Source organism: Malaclemys terrapin, chromosome 1, assembly GCF_027887155.1.
Source record: "Malaclemys terrapin pileata isolate rMalTer1 chromosome 1, rMalTer1.hap1, whole genome shotgun sequence".
NCBI lineage: Eukaryota > Metazoa > Chordata > Testudines > Emydidae > Malaclemys > Malaclemys terrapin.
Genome location: NC_071505.1, coordinates 192,536,589 through 192,555,510, shown reverse-complemented (window position 1 = coordinate 192,555,510; position 18,922 = coordinate 192,536,589). Strand labels below are relative to the sequence as shown.

The window sequence follows — 18,922 nt, the reverse complement described above, 5'->3', positions numbered from 1 at the left end:
TGAAAGCTTGTCGCTCTCACACAGAGCTCTTCTTCAGGTCTAGAAAACATGTATGCACTGTCACAGATAAATACAAGGTAAAACAGGTTTTTGAGAATAAGTAGCTACCACATTTCAAGGGACCATTCAAGGTGAAGTGGCCCTCGTTAACACCATTCCAGTCATGGGGAGGAAAGGAATGGGGGAAAGAGGTTGCAGGAGGTGGGGGTGGGGCTAATGGGTTATAAATTGTAATAAACCATAAATCCAGTGTCTCATTCAGTCCATGATTTTTAGTATCTAGCAAAGTTACGGATTTAAGCACTCTGGCTTTTCTTTTGAAAGTGTTGTGCAGGTTTCCCTTGAGAAAAAGGACTGATAGGTCAGATACAGCATGATCGCTTTGCAAAAAGTGTTCCCCATAAGTGATATAGTGTTTCTGTCTTATCTTCCAGTGTGAGTTCATTCAAGAGCATAGTGATTGTCTGGTTTCACCCACATCATTATTGGGGAATTTAGTGCACTGGATGAGATACACCCCATGTCGTGATAGGCATTTGTAGGACCCATGCATATTTTCCTCTGTAGAATAGCATTGCAGAGGTTCCATGCTGATCATCTCTAATTTCTTGCTCAAATTTGTTCACTTTACAAGTAAAAAAATTTTTCTAGCAAAGCCCTGAAAAGTCACCTTGAGAAAATCAAGCTGGTTTTCTTTTCTTCTCATGAACCACAAACAATAATTAAGATTCTTCAGGCCAACTTGCGCCCTTCTCAGCTTCTCAGAGATAACCCTAACTCCTTTATCTCCAAATCATGCTTTCAATTACACCTGTGCAGCATCACTCAGAGCTTGTCTACACTGTCCCACAGTTCAGATTATAGGTGTGTGAATAGCAGCATGCACCAAAGGGTTGCACTGCAACTTCCCTATGTGGATGCTCCAGGCACAAGCCAAAAGGTTCCTAGTTTGCATAAACGTAGTCCTCTTCAAATAGGACCACAATAATGGGAAACTAGAAACCTTTTCACTTGTGCCCGCAGTATCCACACAGGGGAGTTACAGCGCAGCACTTTGGTGCGTGCTGCTATTCACATCCCCATCATTCTAATCTGTCCTGTAAAAACTTTTTAAAGAGGCAATATTTTCCTCTCTGCCTTCTGAAAAATGGAAGATTGCGAAGGGAAAAAAAAGGGTAAGAATCTTCCACCTTTTTTCTCCATAAGCTGCATTTTAAAATGCTTAGCTATATTCTTAATCAGGACATTCCAATGGTACAACAAGATCCCCTCAGAAGAATATGAAAGATTTGAATTTTGCTCCAATTATATAACCACGTCTTCCTCTGATGAAGGAAAGAGGGGAATGATGGCACAGGAAGGGGAAAATACCCATTCTGCATAGTGGTACCACACCGTACTATGTTGTTAGGTAATCCTGCCTTTCCTTTAGCTTCGAGGCAGCTCTCTGGTAATTTTTTTTTTTTTTTTTTAAATCCTGCTTTGCAGACTCCAGTCTCTACCTGCTGGCCACACAGTTAACTGCAACACCAGGAGATATTTCCAAAATTGAATGTTGGAAAATATGTATAAATTCCAAGATAAATGACAATCAAGTGTTTCATTGCAATTATATTTGTCAATAAACAACAAAATTTGATCATCCTAACAGATTAATGGAGCAGGATATGCATAACAGGGATTGGTACCACTAAGAGAAATTAAAATTACAAATAAGAAAATCAAATTTTCAATTTCATATGACCCATTTGTTGGTATGCAAATGACAGTTGGGAAGCACAAAGTCAGAACGGGAAACAACCAAAGAATAAAAACAGAGTAGGCAACAAGCCTAAAAGTCCCAGCTATGCACATTAAATTGATCTATTTTCATTTTTTTAATTGGTCCAGAGCAGCTTGAAGGACAATGTATCAGCTGACAACAATGTTAATTTTGTAGTGTTTGGTAAAAGAGGGAATAGATAACTAAGTGACTGCCACACAAATTTCTTCATGTGGTCCTATTCTTTACTGCCCAAAGCAGTCGTGTTTCTTGTTAAATATACCTCATTTCATTATGGGAAATTTTATGACAGGGGATATATATCCTGTAAAATAGATGTCCTAATCCATGAAGAGATATTTGGATACTTAAAAAAAAAAATTGAGTATAACAAGGAGTAGCAAAGATTCTGGCTACATCTAGCGTGACTTTGATTTTACAAACAAAGGGAGTACAATGAAAGGAATATATATTTTATACCACTGTATCCGACTAAGAATTCCAGTTATTTACTTATTTTTAGGGCTGTCAATTAATTGCAGTTAATACAAGCATTTAACACAAAACAAATTAACTAGATTTTAAAAAACAGTCGCGATTAATCACAGTTTTAATTGCACTATTAAACAGTAATAGAATGCCAATGTAAATTTATTATAAATATTTTTGGACATTTTTCTAATTTTTTAAATATATTGATTTCAATTACACCACAGAATACAAAGTGTACAGTGCTCACTTTATATTATTTGTACTGTATAAAAGAAAACAGTACAATACATCTCATACAAGTACTCTGGTAAAATCTCTCTATCATGAAAGTGCCACTTTCAAATGTAGAATTATTACTACTTTAGAGTCTACAAGTCGAAGCATAAAGGGGCATACGAATGTTTAGCATATCTGGCAGGTAAATACCTGGCAACGCCAACTACAACATTGCCATATGAACAACTGTTCTCACTTTCAGGTGACATTGTAAATAAGAAGCAGGCAGCATTATTTCCCGTAAATGTAAAACAGAGTCAACTTGCTGGATCTAAGTTGGTTTTTCCTCTTGCTGGACGCTCTATCCCAACAATAAGCCATACAAGCTTTGGCAACCATAGAGGGCAGGAGACAACTGACAATAGATATGAAGACCATTTTAGAGAAAAAGACGGTTACTCACCGTTGTAACTGTTGTTCTTCGAGATGTGTTGCTCATATCCATTCCATTAGGTGTGCGCGCGCCGCGTGCACGATCGTCGGAAGATTTTTACCCTAGCAACACCGGCGGGTCGGCTGTGGAGCCCCCTAGAGTGGCGCCTTCATGGCGCTGAATATATACCCCAGCCGACCCGGCGCCCCCTCAGTTCCTTCTTGCCGGCTACTCCGACAGTGGGGACGGGGGGCGGGTTTGGAATGGATATGAGCAACACATCTCGAAGAACAACAGTTACAACGGTGAGTAACCGTCTTTTCTTCTTCGAGTGCTTGCTCATATCCATTCCATTAGGTGACTCCCAAGCCCAACTTAGGTGGTGGGGTCGGAGTGAGACATTGCTGTGTGCAAAACCGCTGATCCGAATGCAGCATCGTCCCTGGACTGTTGCACTAGTGCATAGTGAGCTGTAAACGTGTGGACTGATGACCAAACCGCCGCTCTACAAATGTCCTGGATCGGAACTTGTGCCAGGAAAGCAGTCGAGGAGGCTTGGGCCCTCGTGGAGTGAGCGGTGAGGTGCGGTGCTGAGACACCTGCCAGGTCATAGCAAGTCCGGATGCAAGACGTAATCCAGGAGGATAGGCGTTGTGAGGAGACCGGTGAGCCTTTCATTCGGTCGGCCACTGCAACGAAGAGTTGCGTCGTCTTTCTAAAGTGCTTTGTGCGGTCAATATAGAAGGCCAGGGCCCTTCGTACGTCCAGGGAATGCAAACGTTGGTCCTGGCGAGTGGCATGTGGTTTGGGATAAAGACCGGGAGAAAGATGTCCTGGTTGATATGAAATGGAGAAACCACCTTAGGGAGAAAGGCAGGATGTGGACGAAGCTGCACTTTATCCTTATGGAAAACTGTATAAGGGGGCTCGGATGTAAGCGCCCTGAGTTCAGAAACGCGCCTTGCTGAGGTGATGGCTACGAGGAAGGCTGTCTTCCAGGATAGGTACAAAAGTGAACAGGTGGCTAGTGGTTCGAATGGAGGACCTGTGAGTTTGGAGAGAACCAGATTGAGGTCCCACGTCGGGACGGGATGACGCTGTTGTGGGTACGTTCGGTCTAAGCCCTTGAGGAATCTAACGACCATCGGGTTAGAGAATACCGAGGACGCGAGTTCCCCTGGGTGAAAGGCCGATATAGCGGCCAGGTGAACTCTAATTGAAGATATCGCCAACCCCTGTTGTTTTAGGGAGAGGAGATATTCCAAAATGAGGGGAATGGGTGCCTGCAACGGGGATGTGGCTCGTTGTTCGCACCAACAGGAGAACCGCTTCCATTTGGCCAGGTACGTGGTCCGTGTTGAGGGCTTCCTACTGCTCAGTAGAATCTGTTGTACAGAGTGCGAGCATTGCTGCTCTGCCTGGGTGAACCATGGAGCAGCCACGCCGTGAGGTGGAGTGATTGGAGGTCGGGGTGACGCAACCGGCCGTGGTCCTGAGAGATGAGATCCGGATCCAAGGGAAGCGGGATCGGTGTCTGAACCGAGAGCTCCAACAGTGTGGTGTACCAATGTTGTCTTGGCCACGCAGGAGCGATCAGAATTACCTGTGCCTGGTCTCTGCGCAGTTTGAGCAGTACCTTGTGGACCAGAGGAAACGGAGGGAAGGCATAAAACAGGTGGTCTTTCCAGGGAAGCAGAAAGGCGTCCGAGAGGGAGCCCGGAGCTCGACCTTGTAGGGAGCAGAACACGTGGCACTTCCTGTTGTCTCGAGATGCAAACAGGTCTATCTGGGGAAACCCCCACCTCTGGAAGATGGAATGTATAATGTCCGGACGGATAGACCACTCGTGCGTTTGGAAGGACCTGCTGAGTCGGTCCGCTAGAGTGTTCTGGACTCCAGGGAGGAACGATGCCGTGAGATGGATTGAGTGGGCGATGCAGAAGTCCCACAGGCGAATGGCCTCTTGGCATAGAATTGACGAACGTGCTCCTCCTTGCTTGTTGATGTAGAACATGGCCGTGGTGTTGTCGATGAGAACTAACACACAGCGGCCACGTAGGAGATTGAGGAATGCCTGGCACGCCAGGCGTACCGCCATCAGTTCCCGAACATTGATGTGTAGGGCTAACTGGGATGCAGTCCACAGGCCCTGGGTATGGTGTTCGTTGAGATGGGCGCCCCACCCCAGAGATGACGCGTCTGTGACCAGGTGCAGGGAGGGTTGTGGGGCGTGAAATGGCATCCCCTCGCAGACTACAGTGTGATCTAGCCACCAGGTGAGGGAGGCCAGGACCGAGTTCGGGACCGTGACCACCATGTTCAGGCTGTCCCGATGTGGACGGTATATTGATGACACCCAGGTTTGAAGCGGGCGAAGCCGAAGTCTGGCATGCCTGGTTACGTACGTGCAGGAAGCCATGTGACCCAGCAGGGTAAGGCACGACCTCACCGTGGTAGTTGGGAAGGCCTTGAGCCCTTGAATGAGGTTCGTGATGGTGCCAAATCAGTTGTCTGGCAGGATGGCTTGTGCACGTCTGGAGTCTAGAACTGCGCCGATGAATTCTATTCTCTGGGTAGGTTCTAGAGTGGATTTGTCCTTGTTGAGTAGGATGCCCAACTTGTTGAATGTGTGCACTATTCTGTGGACGTGAGCTTGAACTTGCTCCTTGGTGCGACCGCGCACCAGCCAGTCGTCTAGGTACGGGAACACCTGTATCCCTTGCCGACGAAGGTACGCTGCCACGACAGCCATACATTTCGTGAACACCCTTGGGGCCGAGGATAGGCCGAAGGGAAGGACTTTAAATTGGTAGTGCACCGTGTTTACCACGAATCGCAGGAAGCGTCTGTGAGGTGGGTAAATTGAGATGTGAAAGTATGCGTCTTTCATGTCGAGGGCGGCGAACCAGTCTCCAGGATCGAGGGAAGGGATAATGGCCCCCAAAGAGACCATGCGGAACTTCAACTTTACTACGAATTTGTTGAGTCCGCGCAAGTCCAAGATGGGCCGCAGACCTCCTTTGGACTTGGGGATCAGGAAGTAACGGGAATAAAATCCCCTGCCCCTTAAGTCTATCGGAACCTCCTCTATGGCCCCCATGGCCAGGAGCGTAGAAACCTCCTGTATAAGAAGTTGCTCGTGAGAAGGGTCCCTGAAGAGGGACGGGGAAAGGGGGTGGGAGGGGGGGATAGAAGAAAACTGGATAGCGTATCCCCTCTCCACCGTGCGGAGGACCCAACGGTCCGAAGTTATAAGGGACCAAGCACGGTGGAAGTGGGAGAGGCGATCCCGAAAGGAGGGAGCTGGATCCTGGGGGATGACTGGGGCGCCGTCCTCGACCGCACCTTCAAAAGTTCTGTCTAGGACCTGAAGGTGGTCTTGGTGGCCCTTGGTTCTGACCGGGTTGAGGGCCAGCCCATCTTCTCCTACCACCTCGCCCTCGCCTTCTGGCAGGGTCCTGTCTCTGACGAGGTGGAGGGGGGTAAAAACGTTGAGGCTGCGGCCTAAATGGTCTGCGCTGGGGACCCGCAACATGCATCCCCAAGGAGCGCATGATTGTCCTGGAGTCTTTGAGGCTCTGCAATCGAGAGTCCGTCTTCTCCGAGAACAGCCCCTGTCCTTCAAAGGGCAAATCCTGTAGGGTCTGCTGTAATTCAGGGGGCAAACCCGAAACTTGGAGCCAGGAGGTCCTGCGCATAGCGATACCTGCGGCCAGGGTCCTTGCGGCCGAGTCCGCTATGTCCAGGGAGGCCTGTAAGGAGGTCCGAGCCACCTTCTTACCCTCCTCAACCATGGCTCCAAACTCTTCCCTGGACTCTTGGGGAATCAACTCCTTAAACTTCCCCATAGAGTTCCAGGAGTTGAAATTGTAGCGGCTCAGTAGCGCCTGTTGATTCGCCGCTCTAAGTTGTAGCCCTCCGGCTGAGTAAACCTTACGGCCAAACAGATCAAGCCGCTTAGCCTCTTTTGATTTTGGCGCTGCAGCCTGCTGGCCGTGGCGCTCTCGTGCATTCACTGATTCCACCACCAGTGAACAAGGTTGGGGGTGTGTGTACAAGTACCCATAGTCCTTAGATGGGACAAAGTATTTCCTTTCCACCCCTCTCGCTGTGGGTGGAATGGAGGCAGGAGTCTGCCATATCGTATCCGCGTTCGTTTGGATCGTGCGGATCAAGGGTAACGCCACCCTCGATGGGGCATCCGATCCAAGGATATTCACGATCGGGTCGTGCACCTGCACTATCTCCTCCGTCTGCAGGTCCATATTACGGGCCATCCTGCGCAGGAGATCCTGGTGAGCCCGAAGATCTATCGGAGGGGGACCCGTGCATGAAGTGCCCGCCACTGCCTCATCCGGAGAGGAGGAGGAGGACGCCTCCGGTGGTAGTGGATCCAAGGGGGGGTCCCGGTCCCCCTGGTCTTGGGTCGGAGCGTCACCTGCACTTGGGTCCACGGTGTCGGGTGGTGTGGACACAGAAGCCTCCACGCCTCCAGGCGGAGGCCGAGAGATGGTGGATTCTGGGGCCCTTCTGACCGAGTGACCCGAGCGAGAGGTCGATGGTAATGAAGCCCCTTGCTCCTGGTGATACGCCCACGGGGTCCAAAACGACCAGTGAGATGGTCCATGAGAGTGGTCCTCTGCCCTCTCCTGCCAATGGCCCAAGTCTCGTTCCTCGGCCTGCCCCTGAGGGGGGTATGCCGATCTCGACAGGTCCTCCGAGGAGCGAGACGCCGATCTTGACGGCCATGGCGGTGCCGCGAAAGATGAAACGATCCCCGTGGTCTGCGGTGCCGCACGGTGCCGGTCCGGAGATGATCTATCTCTGTGCGGTGCCGGCGATCGGTGCCGGGACCGCGACCGGTGCTGATGACCTCGTCGGTGCCGGGAGTCAGATCTGGACCTCGACGAGGACCTAGAGTATGCCCGGTGCCGGGATCGGCCCCTCGGCGTCGAGCGTCGAGCGTGGCGGTGCCGAGAACTACGTCTCGACGTTGACCGGTGCCGACGATCATATCGGTGCCGAGACGTAGAGCGGTGCCGCGAAGAAGATCTTGACCGCGAGTACGACCGGTGCCGAGACGATATTCGGTGCCGGGACTGCGAGCGGCGTGGGGACCTGCTTCGGGACCTGGATCGGCGCCGAGGTTCCAGCCCTTGTGATGGAGGGCGCATCAAGGCAGGTTTCCCTCTTGACTGTACCGGGCGAGTCAACGGTACAGTCGGTGCCGGTGGTTGAGGCGGTGCCGGCTCCGTGAGAGCTATCAAGTCTCTCGCCGCCGCGAAGGTCTCTGGAGTCGACGGGAGACACTGTATCACCGCCGGCCTCGGTGGAGACGCTATTTGTACCGGACTCGACGGCCTCGGCGCCGGAGTCGACGGTGCTGGAGGCGCCTGTTTCCGTTGCTCCACCGGCGGACGCGGCTCTACCCCCGGCACTGGGGGAGCCGGCGTCTTCGGCACGGACGTCCCCGTCTTATGGGCTTTTTTATGCCCTGGGGATAATGACCGGCGCCGCGGCACTTGCTGTGTTTGCGGTGCCGACGAGGTCCGGTGCCGGGGAGGCTTGTCTGACGCCACTCGCGTGGTCGTCATAGCCGGTGCCGCCGGGGCACTGCGCACCGAAGTGCTAGGCGTCGGAGTCTGGCCCGTGGAAGGAGTGTCCGGGCTAAGTGCCGCCTCCATTAGGAGTTGCCTGAGTCGAAAGTCCCGCTCCTTCTTGGTTCTTGGTTTGAAGGCCTTACAGATCTTGCATTTGTCTGTTTGGTGGGACTCTCCCAGGCACTTCAAACAGGAGTCGTGCGGGTCGCTCGTTGGCATAGGCTTAGCGCAGGAGGCGCACTGCTTGAAGCCGGGAGCGTTGGGCATGAGCCCGGGCCCGCGGCCGGGGGAGAAAGGGGGAGACGACCCCCTTAACCCCCTGAACTACAATAACAACTATAACAACTTTAAAACTATTTAACTATAAACACTAGAACTACAACTATAACTATAACTTTGAATGACTAAGTAAGCTAGGGAGAGTGGAGGACAGCTATGCCGCGCTCCACAGTTCCAACGACCATCAGGGGCGGTAAGAAGGAACTGAGGGGGGCGCCGGGTCGGCTGGGGTATATATTCAGCGCCATGAAGGCGCCACTCTAGGGGGCTCCACAGCCGACCCGCCGGTGTTGCTAGGGTAAAAATCTTCCGACGATCGTGCACGCGGCGCGCGTACACCTAATGGAATGGATATGAGCAAGCACTCGAAGAAGAATCTGTATTTTCTTTCAAATAATTGGGTGCTCCATTTGGTATCCACCAACATCAGGAACTTTGTGGAAAACATTTCAGTCCTAAATGCTAGAAATGAGGAGACTAAGAAGAAATGAGGAGTCTTGGAAACTGAAAAAAGATTTATTTAATTTCAGATTGGTAGAGTCTGAGAAAATATTAGTAAAACATTTGGGCTTCGAGAGGAGCTATTAAAAATCCAACAAATTTTTACTGAAATTAGGAAGAATTAGGCTTGTTCCAGATATGGAAGGTTTAGGAATTTTGAGGAAACTCTCTTATCAGAGGAAAAGCACCGGAACTCACCAGCCAAGGCACTGAACTTGAACAGGAGCAAGTGGTGCAGTGCAGCAGTCTGGCCAGAAGATGGAGGTTGGAGTCTATAAAACTAAAAATTTTGTCCAATAATCCCAGCATAGCAAACAAACTATTAGAGAAAGACCCTCACTCACACTGTTTACAAATACAGTCACTGAAACAACAGCAAAAAAAAAAAAAAAACACAAAGCAAAAACTTTCTTGGGCTGAAAGTCTTGCAAGAGAGAGTATTACAGGACATCTGGTTGAACTAAGAAATCATACCCAAGAAGGCTCCCCACCCCATTGGGCAATATCCGACCCTGAGGCTGCTACGTACAGTAGCACCAAAACAATGAACTGGATCTTTGATCTGTCACTAGAAACCATTAGTGTGTGTGGCAGGCCTGGGAAATTGGTACATAGTATCTTGTTACTGATGGTGATGTGTGAGGAGAAAAACCCATTGGAGAGGCAGAATGCCCAGGAAGTTATGCTCCTTATATCTGCTGAAGTACACCTCTCTCTTCCTACTGATCTTGATGGCAATCAGAGCTATCTACGGGGTTCTTTATGTTCGACATATTACAGTAAGTATCTTACAACCGAGTTCCCACCTCTCATGGACATACCTGTGGCCTGCCTGGCCAGCCTACTATGTCATTTTGATCCCCTGCTATGTGTGGGTGACATCTTTCAAATGCTTTTTCTGGCCAGGTCATAAGCATGACCAGCTTCTTAACCATGCTCTTGCTATTCGTACCTCCTTGACAATTTGCGTATGTGCCCAGGATAACAATATCAGACTACCTAAATGGGCTCATTAAGTTTGAGAGTATAATTTGCATTACTGAAGCATGTAGGAGTCTTAATCATAGCCAGGACCCCATTGTGCTCTGCACTGTACAAACAGAACAAAAAACAAAGCCTGCCCCAGACAGCTTACAAAATTATAAGACAAGACAACAGATACAGAAGTACAAGGAAACAATTACACAGTTTGGTCAGCATGACGGGCAGTGGTATCAGCACACTAGACATTGTCAAATTTTTTGTAGGCAACATGGGTAGAGTTTTGAGAAAGGTTTTGAAGGAGAATAATGAGTTAGTTTTGAGAATGCTTATTGGGAGCTCCTCCCAAGCATGGAGGGCAGTATGGGAGAAAGCACAAAGGTGCTTGTTTGAAAATTTGACAAGTGGGTAATGCAGACTGGCATCATGTGCCAATTGGAGGTAGGAATTGGAATCTCAATAGAAAATGAAAGATAATAAGTAGGGTGGGGATAGGGAACAAAGGGCCTTGAAAGTGAAGACAAGTAGCTTACAGTTGATACAATCCTGAAGAAGGAGCCAATGGAGGGATGCAAACAGTGGCAACATGGTCATATCAAAAGAACAGGAAAATTATCTTTGCAGCAGCATTCTCAATGAATATCAGAAGGATAAGACTGCATTTGTCAAGGCTAGAGAAAAGGATGTTACAGTGATCAAGATGTGAGAAGACAGAAGCCTGGATGAGAATTTAAACTGCAGTTGGATAGGAAAAGCCATATGTCAGAGATTTTATGCAGAAAGAATCTGCAAGATTTAGCCTTAATGCGAGGACCTAAAGAGGTCCAACTCAAAGATAATACCCACGTTACAGGCCTGGGTGACAGACAGTATGGTGATGTTGTCTGCAGTGATCAAGAAAGGAGGTAGTAGGGAGGGCTTGGAGGGAAAAAAATACAAGCTCTATTTTAGCCAAGTTGAGCTTGAGATGAGGTCTAGACATCCACAAGGAGATGTCAGAGAGAGAGAGAGAGAGAGAGAGAGATCTGGACAGAAGATAAACGGTCTGGAGTAGAGAGGCAGATACGAGAGTCATCAGCTCAGAGATGATAGCGGAATTTGTGTTTTAGGATGAGATTATTTAGAGATGAAGTAGAGGAAGAAGACAAGGGGACCAAGGACAGAATCCTGTGGAATGCACTCAGAAAACTAGAGGGTGATAAGGAGGATCCTCCAAAGGACATCCAAAAGGAGAGAAGAGAGATGAGGGGGAACCAGGAGAGGACAGTCACAAAAAGACAAAGGAGGAGAAGATTTCAAGAAGTGCATGGCTGATTCTGTTGAAAGTGGCTGACAGGTAAAGGAGGATAAGTATGGAGTACTGACTCTGAGCTTTGGCTAGATAGAAGTCATTAGAGACTTTGATGAGAGCCATTTCAGTGGAATGCAAGGGGCGGAAGCCAGGTTGGAGTGGATCTAAGCTAGAACTAAATGAGGGGAACTCCAGACTGTGATCACAGACAGTGTGTTAGTGGAGCAAGGTGAGTCTTAAGCCTTAATTTTGAGGTGGCTGACTTACAAGCTCTTTTCCTTTGTGGACCATTTCCCTTGAGCCACTGACTTTCTTAGTTGGCGTCCCCATCCTAGCAAGCTTCCAGCCTTAATCAGCCAATTATCAGGGACAACCCAGGGAGCAACCCTTCTGATTTGTGTTGTCTAGCCACCACCTTAGAGCCATTCTGAATACAGAGAGCAGTTGATGATATAGCCTGGAGTTCTTTGATTCTGCTCAGTTTGAGAGCAGAAAACATGGTAGCACTCTTATTTGGAAGTCAGTTCAGGGAACTATTGTCAAGCACGCTGCCATAGACTCCAGCACCCACAGGTAATCCCAGGAGAACACTACCTGCAGTTGCAGCAGGGTTGGCAATTGGTGTTGCTGATTCAGACAGCTGTCCTGAATTAAGGTTTTATCTGCTTGTGTGTTAACTGGGCTCACACACAGACCAGCTGCTGACACTGTGACAGGAACTCCCTGTTGATGATCCTACCTTGGCTCTACATACTGGAGCCTGCTTTGGGTCAAAGGAAATTCATCGCAGTCTCAGTACATATCTAGGTCCTATTTTGGGAGAGCTTGATATTGCCAGAAATGCCCCAAATATTGTGTAAAATAGGATTCATCGATGTGATGCCAAATTGGGATGCACAGAAAGGCATCCTGAAGATCCAGGGAACAGGCAAATTCCTACATTGTCTGACTGAATCCCTGATTTCAGATTTGATCTTTCTTTAGCCCTGAAATGAAGAATTTATTTTCATAGATTAAGACCAGACGGAATGATTGTGATAATCTTGTCTGACCTCCTGTATAACACAGGCCATAGAACTTCCCTGAATTAATTCCTGTTTGAACTAAACCACATCTTTTAGAAAAACATGCAATCTTGACTTTAAAATTTCCAGTGATGGAGAATCCACCACATCCCTTGGTAAAATTGTTCCAATGGTTAATTACCCTTACTGTTAAAACATAAGTGCCTTATTTTAGTCTGAATTTGTCTAGCTACAGCTTCGGTCATTTTTATTTGTAATAGTTTTATCTGCTAGGCTGAAGAGCTCTTTAGCATCAAATTTTTATTTGCTATGTAGGTAGTTATGGACGGTGATCAAGTCACCCCTTAACTTTCTCTATGTTCAGATAGCCTCAACGAGCTCAACCTGTTTATCATTATAATGGATATTTTCCAATCCTTTAATCATTCCCTGGCTACTGTCTGAGCTGTCTCCAATTTATCAATATCATTCTTGAACTGTACATCCCAGAAAGGGACACAGTATCCCAACAGCAGTCACACTAGTGTCAAACGCAGGTCTAAAACTGGGCACCGTCCACCGCTAGTCTTGGGAAATGTGAAGTATGTGGAATAGGTCCCTTGTTCCCACTAAAATCTAGGAAAACGGAATGATTTGGGGGGATTTGCTACAAATTCAGCAGGGTGTCTACAGTCTTGTACACCCGGCCTCTTTTTGGCACTGGAGCAAGGCAACGAAGCAAAAAAAGCTTTTGGAGTGGCACTCTCCTCAAAAGCGTCAGGGTACTGCATGCAATACCCAATGATCCGAAGTGATGTTAACCTATGTATTTAGCAAGTGGCAAAGATGTGGTACACGTCTGCATACCTTCATGCTGATTGCCTGGGGCTCCTGTGCGCTTCTCTGTGGGTACTAAAGTAATTAGATTTTTTTCCTCAAAAAGAAACCTGCCAAAGGTAATCTTTTCCCTGGTTGATGGGGATAGGTTTAGAGAGGCAAGAGCCCACCAAGGTTGAGATTGGTACCAATGTCTGCAGGAGCTGTAACTGTGGGAAGACTCGGTTTTTCCTATCTGTGAAAGACTTCTACAGCTTCTGAAGCTCTTTGCCAAGCAGAATTGCTCTCCTAAAGGGTAGAGGAGCTAGGCTGGCCTTGGCTATCTAATCAGTTGACCACTGCTTCAGCCCTTAGGAACCTCTTTACTTTTATGAAGATCACCCTGGCTCCTAAGGTGGTCCTGGTCATGCTGTATGTGGCACCTGCCATGAAAAACACTGCAGCTCCCAACAAGGGCAACATTTCAGCCATCACCATCTGTTTATCCTTAGTGTTAGAGAACATGAAAAATCTGTGCATTCACCCAAATATTACCCTAGAAGGATAAATCACATACAGGGTCCCCTGCAGGGTTCCTGAGCTAAATGCTCCTTTAAAAGCAGATTGACCTTTCTCTTAAGCAGCAGTTTTAAAAGGAAAATGTGCCTTCTGGTAGGTACTATCACCCCTTTTGCCACTCTTGAGGTGGCTATATCCACTGATGGAAAGTCAGATCTTGGCATTTTTTCCTCTGTTGGCAGATACAGGATCTTCACAAGCCTGTCTGCAGGCAACTTCTTAATGAAGATTCCTACTCTTCAGCCATCATGTCTTGTTTTTAACATATTGAGTTTTCTGGGACCTATATGAACTAGGCAGGATGGGATCGCTGGGTATCAGATCACCTGGCTCTTCCATTTCCAATTTTCAGGAGCTGAGCAATCCTGGAAGGTAAGTCTCATAAGTCCTTCCACTTGAACAGCCTGAATTTCCCTTTTCCCCCTACATGCCGGAAGATCCTGCATCTCTTAGGGCTTATCCTGATCACACTCATCTTCTCTAATCTCTTCCTCTTCTTCTGTGATCCCTTCCCTCATCTTGCTTTTCCACAGAGCAACACACTTGGGAGCCCTGGTAAAGGCTCTCATGATAGTATTGCAGCACATCCAAGGTGTCTTAGACAGGGGTGGGATGATTTGCACCAGGGCACAACAGCAGCATTCCCTCCTCTTATGTTGGGCTCATTTTACTATCCTGTATGCTTTGAAGGCAGAATTTAAAGACTCCCTAAATCCAAAGTCAGTCAATCTGGGTGTAAGCAGGGAGCAGTTGCGAAGCCATCCCTTTTAAGCAGGCTGTCAGCTTCCCTGCTGCTTTTAAGAAGGGTGGGGAACTACAGAAGAATGCTCTCAGGGACAGCAAGGGGATAATCTAGCCCTCATAGGTGGGGAGCTGCTGTCATAGTCCAATGACACTAGGGAAAGTATGTCAGCCAGATAGTACCCAGCTGGAGTCCTCCTACTCCCCAAGTATGCTCACTTCACCTATCCAAGATAAGAGCTAATATATGAGAATACAGAACTCTGATGTGGGAGAGGAGCAGTGAAAAAGTCCAAGTGATAATATAAAATTTGTATTATTGTTTTGAAATCAAGATCTTTATAAAGTTCTGTACAAATAACTTTCCAATCCAAAGTTACCTATAAAATTCTCCACTATAACAGTCTCCCTCTTTAAAAAAAATAAAGCAGTCAAACTTGGACTTCAATTTACATTTTTCATGATTACCATTAGACTGATCTTTAATTGCCATAAATTCCCCTCAGATTACTTTACTTCCTTTCCTTGTCAAGAATAGTTAGAATAGAATATTTTATTTTACAAATAAGGCAAGTATTTGTTAACTGCCAAAAGATGGTCTCTTGAAGCCTGTTACAAAGGAGTAATAGTATTTCTCAACTAAAAAAAAAAAAAAAATATCAAAGGTTTGATCTAGATGCATTAGATGTGAACTTTGTAATCATAGATGTTTCTATCTAAAAAAAAAGTCATGGGTAAAGTGTCCCAAAATATTTAAATATTTAGGGAAGAGAGCACGCATCTCAAAACTGAAAAGTCTCTCTCCTGATATCACGTACTTGGTTGGTTAGAGGTTGTTGAATCTGGTCAGTGTAGGATAAGGCAGAAACCTGTTGGTCATTTATGTTCTGCTGCCGACGATCACTGTACTGCTGATGTGAATGGGACATCTGTCCAGCCATCTGAAGGCCAGCAGCATGGAATGAAAATGACGGTGCAAGCCGAACAGATGAAGGTTTGCATGCTGAAGTCTCTCCTCCTAGAAAAACAATTCAAGATTTTAGTGTAATGTTTACATCCTCATGGTATTTGCACCAGTTGACCTCCATTTCCAAGGCCATACAATAAATAACACCAGATAAAATAATACTTTGTACATAGACAGCAGCATTAATCCAGAGATCTTAAAGTGCACAAAGGTGAGTAAAAAGTATTATTACACCCCATTTTACAAATGGGAAAGTTGTGGTACAGAGACACATTAAAGTGACAAACTAAAACATGTGTTAGAGAAATTGTTTACCTCCCACTTTTACAAGTAACATCTAAAATTATAATTGAAAAGAGATTAGCAGAAAATATAGTTGTCTGGTTTCTCTAGTCAATGTCATGAGAGATCTTTCTGTACAATCAATTTCATCATTTCAATTCTCCTGAATTGAGAGTCTTTCACACAGCAGAAAGAGACAAAACATAAATGTAAATGAACGGAAAATATTGCAGAATCACAATAAAAGAATAGACGCTCAGGTGGAATTAGAGCTGCTCCATATCAAGCAGAGGAGAGAAGTGTAACCAGGTTTCCTACATTCTAGGTGAATGTCCTAACTGGGCTAAAAATTAAAAGTAGGGCCCAACCACTTCCCCCATTTTCTGAATGTAGCCCTTTAAAAATGCCTGAAAACAAAACATTTCAAGATGAATAAAGTGTTCCAAAACTGACTTTTTTGATTTGCCTAAATTTTTTCTGAATTTTGTTTTTTGGGTCAACCTGAAAGATTTATTTTTATTTTTCAGAACTACCAGTGAATCAAAAATCTATTTTTGCCCAGCTCTAGGCAGAATACTTGGAAAACAATATTTTAAAACTAAACTAGTTTTAAGCAGAAGTGCTAACACAGATGAGGTACTGTGGATTCTGACATATTACTGTTATGTTCAACTTGCTAAAAAGCAGGTTTAATTGACAAGTTGGTTAAAATGGGTCCAGTTACTGAAACCTCTATACCAGCTCGCCTACTGATGCTGATCTAGTTGTAATACCACTGAGATTTTTTTTCTCCCCTACAATTTCCTAATGTAGGCAAGTCTTCAATTCTGAACACTAGACCACAGCTCTTTCCAAGATAAGACACTTAAAACAAATCTTCATTAAAATTCTTGAACAGGCTGATACCAGAAAGCTGTCTCTGTTAAAACAAATTTTCCTCATGTTGAGTATTTTTTTTTTTAGATTGTGGACATAGCTGCCACAACGTAGTGCTTCAAAAGTCTATGACTATGAGAAAGGGAACTTTTCAAATTATGCTGACACACACCACTTGGGAAACTAGGAAATTTTTAATTTGCAGAGTCATTTAAACAATAGTTATAAAATGTCTTGGACACTGTTTAAAACAGAGGATAAATTCAGGGCCCTGTGTACGCTGCCACACAATGGACTAAATTCTGCAGCAATAACCCATAAATTCTTTAAGAGCATTAATTTATTCTACCACCTCTTTTTATTTATTTAAATTTCTAAAATGCAATTCAAGGTCCTTTTAGAAGCCTATCCCAAACATTAAAATAACTAAATAATGAAAGGACTGCCCATATCATATTCCCTGCAGTCTACCCCATCCCTGACATCAAAAAAGAGACAGAAGATGGTTTTGCAGCGCACCCACAATGTTAACAAACTTGGACTCGGGCGGACCAAAGTGGGAAGTAAATTCCAAAACAAAGGCCGTCTGAGAATGCTCCCTCTCATTTATACTGAGACAGCTTCAGCTTGAGTGCCTCTGATCTCAATTGTGGCTGAATATTCACTGAGAGAGAAGAGTACAGTAACCCTTAATTCCCATTCACAGACATTCTCACCCATGATTCGTAATTAAAAATACCGATAAAATATGTCAGCGATTATTTTCAAAAATGGAAATTTTTGCTATGACCTCCAAGCAGGCCAGCTACAATTCCCAGGCCACTGTTCCCAAGATGTTGTCCAGGCGGCTTGACAAAAGAAACTTCTTCCCTTTTAAGCATTCCAGGGAAGGGGATAATTTGTATCCAGATTCAGCAGCTCATTTCCCTGGGGCCACAGTCACTCTGCTTTTCTATAGACAGCCTAGTTCACCAATCTACATTTCTGGATCCTACATTCCCTGACTACAAGCTGGACTCTAGCCCTAACGCCCTGACCCCTGTTGCACAGCTCCACCAGGAAATATGCACTACAACCCAATTTATTACCTTTTAGACAGGGAAAACTGAAGTGCAAGAGGCAACTGCAGGGCAGGAAGATAAGATAGACACATAAAGGCTGGATGTCTTGTTGGATCAAAATGGCAAATTCTGTGGCCAAAATGCCAGGTTCTATAAAACCTTGAAAAATGCCAAGTCCCATGCATCATGAAGTCCGCAGAGCCTTAACTGGGTTCACTCCTCTTAAGAGCTACTATTTCAGGTACTCTGCAGAGGTCATTTCATTGGTTTGCACTCTGTTCAAGGTTTTATTTTAAACACTTTTTAATTTCTGTCCTCCAGGGTTGAACAGAATTTTATTTAAAAAATAAAGTTTGCATTTGCAGCACAACTCTGTGGGAAAGAGTAAATTAAGAGGCAACCACAGTTGTGGAATCATGGAATACATGGAACCCAGAACTTAGGATGTGTCCTTACAGACACCTTGTCTAGGTAAAGAACGGTTACTTACCTTCAGTAACTGTTGTTCTTCGAGATGTGTTGTTCACGTCCATTACACATTAGGTGTACGCGCGCCGCGTGCACGGACGTCGGAAACTTTTTCCCTTAGCGGCTCCCGTCGGGCCGGCGGGGCCCCCTCCTTCCCGCCAGAGCGGCGCCCCGCTCCAGGGTATATATATCCCTGCCGACCCGACCACTCCGGTTCCTTCTTGCCGGAGACTCCGACAGAGGGGAAGGAGGGTGGGAAGTGTAATGGACGTGAACAACACATCTTGAGGAACAACAGTTACAGAAGGTAAGTAACCGTTCTTTCTTCTTCGAGTGATTGTTCACGTCCATTACACATTAGGTGATTCTCAAGCTTACCATTGGAGGTGGGTAGGAGTCAAGATACAACTGACTGTAGTACGGCCCGACCGACCATCGCGTCCTCTCTGGTCTGGTGATGGATCGCGTAGTGGGCTGTGAACGTGTGCACCGACGACCAGGTGGCTGCCTTACAGATCTCCTGAATAGGGACCTGCGCCAAGAAGGCCGTCGAGGACACTTGCGCTCTAGTCG

At 46.3% G+C, this 18,922-nt stretch overlaps 1 protein-coding gene across 1 annotated transcript in view; it reads right to left on the bottom strand.

Moving 5' to 3' along the window:
* DYRK1A (dual specificity tyrosine phosphorylation regulated kinase 1A) overlaps positions 1-18,922 on the bottom strand; it is a 139,256-nt gene that overhangs the window by 27,107 nt on the left and 93,227 nt on the right. Inside the window, exon 3 of the mRNA XM_054049022.1 lies at positions 15,514-15,713. Within this exon, the coding sequence (XP_053904997.1) occupies positions 15,514-15,713 (200 nt within the window). The remainder of the gene's footprint in view (positions 1-15,513; positions 15,714-18,922) is intronic.